Source organism: Loxodonta africana, chromosome 11, assembly GCF_030014295.1.
Source record: "Loxodonta africana isolate mLoxAfr1 chromosome 11, mLoxAfr1.hap2, whole genome shotgun sequence".
Lineage (NCBI taxonomy): Eukaryota > Metazoa > Chordata > Mammalia > Proboscidea > Elephantidae > Loxodonta > Loxodonta africana.
This window is the reverse complement of record NC_087352.1, coordinates 17,014,762-17,023,479: the sequence shown is the minus strand read 5'-3', so window position 1 is coordinate 17,023,479 and position 8,718 is coordinate 17,014,762. Positions and strand designations below refer to the sequence as shown.

At 46.8% G+C, this 8,718-nt stretch overlaps 1 protein-coding gene and 1 pseudogene across 1 annotated transcript; both read left to right on the top strand.

Moving 5' to 3' along the window:
• Window positions 1–1,833: 1,833 nt before the first annotated feature.
• LOC100662459 (galactoside 2-alpha-L-fucosyltransferase SEC1-like) lies at window positions 1,834–3,591 on the top strand. The gene has a single exon (XM_003406828.3). It carries the CDS (start codon window positions 1,983–1,985, stop codon window positions 3,027–3,029), a length of 1,047 nt encoding a protein of 348 aa, XP_003406876.1. The 5' UTR covers window positions 1,834–1,982; the 3' UTR covers window positions 3,030–3,591.
• A 3,814-nt stretch (window positions 3,592–7,405) lies between these two features.
• Window positions 7,406–8,304, top strand: LOC135232814 (large ribosomal subunit protein uL6-like; annotated as a pseudogene).
• Window positions 8,305–8,718: the final 414 nt, after the last annotated feature.

The window sequence follows — 8,718 nt, the reverse complement described above, 5'->3', positions numbered from 1 at the left end:
CCGGGGTCCCTGTACTGAGAGCCTCCTAGACTCAGGAAACAGAGGGAGAGAGCTGTAACACTGGAGACAGCAAGAGACAGCGAGAAGCAGTGGAGAGAAGCAGCAGCAGCAGAGGCAGCAGAGCCAGAAGACTGGCATGAGAAGGCATAGTGGGCTTCCTGGCCCACAGAGGCTACTACAGTGGACATGCTGACCCATGGAGCAAGAGAGCTGAGTACCTTCAGGTTGAGGCTTACTGGTGGAGTGGGGTGCCTCCAGGCACTTACTGACCGAGCTAAACGGCTTTGTAACACTTGCCAGAGCGGGGCAGGGGCCAGCCGAGGGAGGGGCTGAGAGAGAGAAGCCTGCCTACGGACACTGCTGAGAAGCTGTCCTGACCAAAGAACTGTATCCTGAGTTGTTCCTGATCCTGAATTGTAACCTTTTACATCCCTAATAAACCCCGTAACTGTGAGTATGGTCTATGAGTTCTGTGTGGCCATTCCAACAAATAGTCGACCCCAGCAGAGAAGCAGAAAGTACCAGGGGAGGAATGGGTGGCATTAGAATTAGTAAAAAGGTTGGAGGGTGGAGGTATATGAGACCTCCACCCCACAGCAATCAGCCTTGGGGTGTTGATGCTGATAATGATTCTCCTTCCCCCCTTGAGAAGTTAGAAGAAGAGATATGACGCCCCAATACCACTTTTTACACAGAGGAAGGAGGTGAAAGTGGCCAGGCCCTTAAGGCCTGAGCCTGAAACTGACTCAGTGTCACTTCCGCAATGTTTTATTGGTCAAGGCAGTCAAGGCCTGCCTAAGTTCAAGGGGAAGGGTGCCAGAGAGTCTGTGGCCAGTTTGAATGTGCCCCACCCACTCATGGTAACAGGAAATAGTTGGATAGCACTGTTTGAAGAGCGTTCCAGGCAGGTGCTATGGTTATAGCCCCATTTTACAGGGGAGGCTGGTGCAGGGAGCTAAATAACATGCTTGCCAACACTGTAATTAAAATACATTAATTCTTCTTCAGTCTTCCTTATTCATTGTCCAGCCTTCACATGCATATGAGGCGACTGAAAAGACCATGACTTGGGTTAGGCACACCTTAGTCCTCAAAGTGACATCTTTGCTTCTTAACACTTTAAAGAGGTCTCTTGCAGCAGATTTGCCCAGTGAGACACGTGCATACTCGAGGAGTATTTATCTTACAACACTTTCAGAGCTCTTCGTGTTTGCTAGGCACTATTCTAAGAACATTATAGATATCTTTTTTTTTTCTTTTTAAAATTTATTCCAAATGCCATGAAATTTAAAATATATATTTTTTATTTGTTTTTGTTGTTGAGAATATACACAGAAGAACATACACCAATTCAACACTTTTTACACATACAATTCAGTGACACTGATTCCATTCTTTGAGTTGTGCAACCATTCACATCCTCCTTTTCCTGGTCATTCCTCCCCCACTGATATAAACCCACTGCTCCCTAAGCTTCCTATCTAACCTTTCGAGTTGCTGTTGTCAATTTGATCCCATGTAGATAGATCATATAAGAGCACAATGCTCAAAGCAGACATTCTTTACTAGTTGTTTGGTTTTAAGAAGACTTCAGGGGATATTTTTGGTTTTTACAAATATCATCTTATTTAATCCTCATGTAGTCCTATGAAGTAGTTCTGTTAGGTTGAACCATATGAAATGGCTGTTTGTGTATGTAAAACATGGTCAAATATTTGCAGTTTCAAATGGTTCAGCTTCATTACCCCTGTCCAACGGGTGCAGACACTGAGATTCAGAGAAGTTAAGTAACTTGACTAAAGTCACAGAGCACTAGTAAGGGGTGAGCTGGGATTCACACCCACGCAGAAGGGCTCCAACATCTGTGCTCTTAAGACCTACACAGTGGAACTCACCAGACATGTTTAGATGGATTGAATGAATGAATGATTGGGGCAGGTGAATGAGTAAGACTCCCATCCCCCAGCCATCCCTCCTGGCTTATGACCTCTCTCCTCCCTGCAGCCATTAAGGTATTCTGGACCGCTTGCCCTGCCTTCTCCACCATCTACTTCCTGTTTATCATCTTCGTGATGTCCACCATCTTCCACTGCCACCAGCGCCTGGCCCTGGTGCCTGCCCCCTGGTCACACCCTGCCCGTGTGGTCCTGACCCCCAAGCATCTCCCCCGAGAGGGTGCGTGGACCATCAACTCCAAAGGCCGCCTGGGGAACCAGATGGGCCAGTATGCCACTCTGTATGCCCTGGCCAAGATGAACGGAAGGCCTGCCTTCATCCCGACCCAGATGCACAGCATGCTGGCCCCTATCTTCAAGATCACCCTGCCCGTCCTGCACAGCACCGTGGCCAGCAGGATCCCGTGGCAGGACTACTACCTGCTTGACTGGATGGAAGAGCAGTACCGCCACATTCCAGGGGAGTACGTGCGCCTCATGGGCTACCCCTCGTCTTGGACCTTCTACCACCACCTCCGCGACGAGATCCTCCAGGAGTTCACGCTGCATGACCATGTGCGCCGGGAGGCCCAATGGTTTCTCCAGGAGCTGCAGGCCAAGCGGAGGCAGCGGGCAACTTTCGTGGGTGTCCACGTCCGCCGGGGTGACTACGTGCGTGTCATGCCGCAGGTGTGGAAGGGCGTACTGGCCGACCGCAGCTACCTGCAGCGGGCCCTGGACTGGTTCCGGGCCCGCTACCACACCACCATTTTCGTGGTCACCAGTGATGACATGGCCTGGTGTCGGCAGAACATCAACAGCTCTCTCGGGGACGTAGTGTTTGCTGGCAATGGCTTTCAAGGCTCACCCACCAAGGACTTTGCGCTGCTCACACAGTGTAACCACACCATCATCACCATTGGCACCTTTGGGATCTGGGCAGCCTACCTCACAGGAGGGAACACCATCTACCTGGCCAACTTTACCCTGCCCAACTCCCCCTTCCACGCAGTCTTTAAGCCAAAAGCGGCCTTCCTGCCAGAGTGGCTGGGAATTGCTGCCGACCTTGGGCAGGCCTGGAAGAACGGCCTCTAGTCCTGCTAATGGCACCCCCTTGCCCTCGGACCATGAGAAGCAGTGTGGATAGAGGGCAGGGCCTCAATCCAGTTTGAATCTAGGCTTTGCTGCTTCCTAACTAGGTGACTTTGGTGACTTTGGACAAGTGGCTTAACCTTTCTGTGGCTCAGTGTGCCACCTGAAAATGAACACAGTACAGAGCTGACTTCAGCAACTTCTTGTGAGGACTCAGTAAGTTCATTTAGAGCCAATGCCTCGTAAACACGAGATTAGTGCTGTTTATTAACATGCAGGTGGTATGCAATGAATGTTCCCAACATGCACATGGTGTGCAATGAATGTTACCAACGTGCCTGTGGTGTGCCACAAACATTGGAGTTGCTTTAAAATTTGAATTGCTTTAACGTTTGTATTGTGTGTTTTTTCTCTTTCCTTCTTCACAGTACCACTAGGATAAAATATAAATATTTTGCACTTGCCTCCTGGAAGGATTTGGTAATGAAGCCGTTCCTGCCCTCAAGTAAAGGGGAACTGGTTTTTTTGTTGGTTTGCTTTTGCATCCTAGAATTTGGGCTTTAGGTTTAATGGGCCTTATCAAAAAAAATGTGAGTGAGAACAGAATTTGGGAGAAAGAGGGTGAATCTCAGGGAGATACCATTGGTATGAGGAAGGTCTTGGGTCCAGGGCAGCACTCTGCGGGGGTGGGAACTCAGCACCAGGCCTTGGCCTGCAGCACCAAAGATGCCCATATTCCACATGTCATGGAAGCAGCAGCTTGAACCCAAGAGGTCGTGGGAACCCAGACCATGGCCATCTCATCAGAGGCTTGTGTAGACAGACAATTGACAAGACATGTTTCATGCCTTGGCATTGTCTATGCCCCCAGCACTTAGTGCCCCTCTGAGAAACCCCAGTACAAACAAAGTTGCATTAAGCTATTGCAGTACTGGTTTTCCTGTGTTCAGTGTACTTTAAGGTATGGAAATACCAGTATTTGTGTTGGTGTAATACTCCTTTTTGGATATTTAAAAAAAAAAAATCTTAACATGGAATCATTTACAATCATTTAAAATTTCCATTGAACACAGGTGCACTGGTTTAGAAAACATTTTTTACTACAACATCTTCCTGTTTTATACCCTTCCCAAGTATCTTACTTATCTTAACCCCCATTTCTTGGCTTTCTTCTGAGGTTGAGCATCTTTTCTTTCATATATTAATAATCTTGTATCTTCCCTGAGTGTTTTGGGCCCCAATCTACTTCCATAAGTCTTTGATGGAGTGAGCGTTCAGTCAAGGGTTGGGAGATGTCAAAGAGAGCAAGAAGACCTGGGAGGGGGAGAAGGGGAGTTGGAGAGACTCCATATTAGCTATCTATTGCTGCATAACAAATTGCCACAAAGCTTATTAGCTTAAAGGAACAATCATTTAGTATTTCTCACAGTTTTTGAGCTTCAGGAGTTTAGGGGCAGCTTAACTGAGTGGTTCTGACTTGGGGCCTCTAGTGGAGTTGCTGTCAGGTATTAGCCAGGACTACAGTCATCTGACGGTTTAACTGGGAAGGGGGAATCTACTTCCATGGCTGCCAACTGTTGACCACGGCCTTTGCAGATGTAATTAAGTGAAGATGAGGTCATTAGGGTGGGCCCTGGTCCAATATGATTGGTGTCCTTATAAGAAAAGAAGAGCAACAGAGGCACACAGGAATAAGGGCATGTGACGACAGAGGCAGAGACTGGGATGATGCAGCTGCAAGCCAAGGAATGCCAAGGGTTGCTGACTGTCACCAGAAGCTGGAAGAGGCCAGGAAGTATCTTCTTCTAGCACCTTCAGAGGGAGCATGGCCCTGCCCATGCCTTGATTTTGGATCCCCGGCCCCTAGAACTGTGAGAGAATAAATTTCTATGGTTTAAGCCACCCAGTTTGTGGTACTTTGTGACGACAGCCCTAGGAGACTAATACAGCATTCTACTCTGATACTAAAAATCACTCGCTGAACTTCTTGTCAGCGTAGTGGGAAGAGGAAGTTTTCTCCATTAAAATCAAGTTGATGAACAGAAAACGGAAAGATGTGATATTTCTTGCAGACTTGACTTAGAGGACGAGGACAAATCCTGCTGAAAACAGCACCTGTTCCCAGGGGTGAGGAGCTGAGCGTGACTTTTCTGCCCTTGTCTTTCCTCTCACATCTTTGGGGACAATATAAATGCTAAAGGAAGATTCAGAAGACCCATCTATTAGGAATTAAGTTGTGCTCCCCAAAAAGACATGTTGAAGTCTAATCTCTGGACCTGTGAAGTGACCTTGGTTGGAAATTGGATCTTTCTTCGAAGATGTTATCAGTCAACGAGGTCACACTGGAGTACTGGTACCAGTTGCAACAGAGTTGATTCTGACTCACAGTGACCCCATGTGTGTCAGAGTAGGACTGTGCCCCGTAGAGTTTTCATAGCTGATTTTTCAAAGTAGGCCACCAGGCCTAACTTCTGAGGCATTTCAAGGTGGACTAGAACCTCCAACCTTCTTGTTAGCAGCTGAGCACATTAACTGTTTATACCTAAGTGGTATAAACTTTGTAAAAGTGCAAAACAGGCACACAGACAGAATCACACAGGGGGAAAGGCGCCATGTGAACGTGCATCTACAAGTCAAGGAACATCAATAGACGCCTGGGGCTACCAGAAACTGGAAGAGACAAGGAAGAATCTTCCCCTAGAGTGGATGGAGAAAGCGTGGTCCTGCCCACGCCCTGAATTCATACTCCCAGACTCCAGAACTGTTGAAACAAGAAATTTCTGTTCTTTAAACCCCCTACCTAGTAGCGTTTTGTTGCCACAGCCCAAGGAAACTAAGACCATCCTTACAGCCAGCCGCCCTCAAGTTATCCTGCATAAGGTCTACATCCAGAAGGGACCCGGACAGTGGACAGAACAGACACTGAACTGGCTTCTGGGGGCTGGGTGAGGCAGTGTGATCTATTGTATTTAATGTTTAGTCTGAAAGCTAATGGGACCCAGCTCTGTGTTTGAACTGCCTTGTTTTAAAGAGGACTTTGTTGTTGTTGTTGGGTGCCTTCAAGCTGATTCCGACTCCTGGCGACCCCAGGTGTGAGAGTAGAACTGCCCCATAGGGTTTGTTTGGCTGTAATCTTCAGAGAAACAGATCACCAGGTCTTTCTCCTGAAGAGTCGCTGGGTGGGTTCGAACTGCCAACCTTGTGGTTAACAACCACATGATTAACCTTTGTTCCACCAGGGCTCTTTAAGAGGACATTTACAAGATGCAAAGCAGATGTCGACAGGTCAAATAACTGCACCAATTCATTCAAGGAATATTTATTGAGCTCCTACCGTGTTTGAGTTGGGAAGCCCCTCAAAGACCTCCCTCACCCCTCACCAGAGAGGACAGAAGGAAGTCAAGCAGCAGGGAAACTATAAGTTCCGAAAGACAGAGATCTCGTACCCCAGCTCTTCAGACAGTGTCCAGCACATGTTGTTGTTGTTAGTTGCCATCAGGTCAGCCCCTGACTCATAGCAACCCCATGGGTTACAGAGTAGAACTGCCCCATAGGGTTCTCTTGCCTGGAATCCTTATGGAAGCAGTTTGCCGGGCCTTTTCTTCTGTGGAGCTGCTGGGTGGGTTCGAACTGCCAACCTTTGCATTAGCAACGATCACAAACCGCTTGGGCCACCCAGGCTCCTAGATTGAAAAGCCAAAAAAAAAAAAAAACCTGTTGCTGTGGAGTGGATTCTGACGCATAGCGACCCTGTAGGACAGGGCAGAACTGCCCCATAGGGTTGCCAAGGCTGTAATCTTTATGGAAACAGACTGCTACATCTTTGTCCCACAGGGCGGCGGGTGTGCTAAAACTGCTGACCTTTCAGTTAGCAGCTGAGCACTTAATTACTGTGCCACGAGCACATGAAAAGCAAAACTAAATCCATTGCTGTCCAGTCAATTCCAACTCATAGTGTCCTTATAGAACAGAGTAGAACTGCCCCATAGAGTTTCCAAGGAGGGCCTGGTAGATTCAAACTGCTGACCTTTTGGTTAGCAGCTGTGGCTTTTAACCACTGCACCACCAGAGTTTCCCTCAAGCACATTAAAAAAAAAACCCCATTGCCATTGAGTCCATTCCAACTCATAGCATCCCTGTAAGACAGAGTAGAACTGCCCCATAGGGTTTCCAAGGAGCGGCTGGTGAACTTGAACTGCTTAGGTGTTTAATACATATTTAGCGAATGGGTTGAACAACCGCTAAGCAAAAAAAAGAGCCTTGGGGCTTATTACACAAGCAGATTAGAGACGGTTGCCATTTGTGCCTTGGCCCAGGGGCTGTGTTCTGCTCAGAGTATTGAACCAAGTGGCCATTAAAAGGAGAACATGGGGGCTGAGTCAAGCAGGGTGTGACCTGGTTGAGCATGGGGAGGTAATGGAACCTTTGCAGTTACAGTCCTTCAAGCTTAATTATGGCTGTTAAAAGTTGGCACAGCGCTTTGCCACATCTACTGTGAGAATGAAGACAGTTCTCAGCAACCAGGCTGTCAGCATTCCAGAAAACGTGAACATCACAGTTACCGTGAAAGGCCCCAGAGGAACCCTGTGGAGGGACTTCGGTCGCATCCATGTAGAGCTCAGTCTCCTTGGAAGGAAAAGAGGAGGCTTCACGTTGGCAAATGGTGAGGAAACAGAAAGGAACTGGCTATAGTTCGCACTGTCTGAGTCAAGTACAGAACACAATCAAGGGCGTTACATTGGGCTTCCATTACAAGATGAGACCTGTGTATGCTAACTTCCCTGTCAAGGTCGTTATTCAGGAGAGCGGGTCTCTTGTTGAAATCCAAAATTTCTTGGGTGAAAAATACATCTGTAGGGTTTGGATGAGGCCAGGTGTTGCTTGTTCAGTATCTGAAGCCCAGAAAGATAATTCTTGAAGGAAACGACATTGAACTTGTGTCAAATTTGTCTGCTTTAACTCAGCAAGCCACTGAGAGTTAAAAACAAGGATATCCAAAAATTATTGGATGGTATCTATGTCTCTGAAAAAGGAACCATTCCAACAGGCTGATGAGTGAGATCTGAGAGTTGTCCAGCTATGGAAACAAGCCCGGATGAGTCCTAAGACATATGTGTGATATTTTTAAGATGCAATAAAATTCATCTATTCATTTGGGTCTTTTTATTTTTAAAAGCTGTCTCTCTCCTAATACTACTAAAGATTTGTAATCTTCAATAAAACCGACTATGCTATCCAACTAAAAAAAAAAGTTGGCACAGCACCTGCCATACCAATATTGCTGTATCTGATTTATAAGTGTTTACTGAAACCCTCACAGCCCTTTAAGATCATGTGAGAGTTATCTTTCTGAAGAAATTCGAGCCTATTAAACTCCGGCCCCCGTCACTAAATGCTATGTTGTTGTTGGGTGCCATAAAATCGGTTCCAACTCATAGTAACTCCATGTGACAAAGTAGAACTGCCTGATAGGGTGGTTTCCTAGGCTGTAATCTTTATTTATATGTAGATATGAAATAATTATATATTATAAATATATATATATATATAGAACCTGTTGCTGTCGAGTTGATTCCGACTCATAGCAATCCTATAGGACAGAGAAGAACTGCCCCATACAGTTTCCAGGGAGTGGCTGGTGCATTTGAACTACCGATATTTTGGTTAGCAGCCGACCTCTTAACTACTGTGC

Coding starts and splice junctions, on each gene's coding strand:
- LOC100662459 (XM_003406828.3), top strand. CDS start 1,983: ATGACCTCTCTCCTCCCTGCAGCCATTAAGGTATTCTGGACCGCTTGC.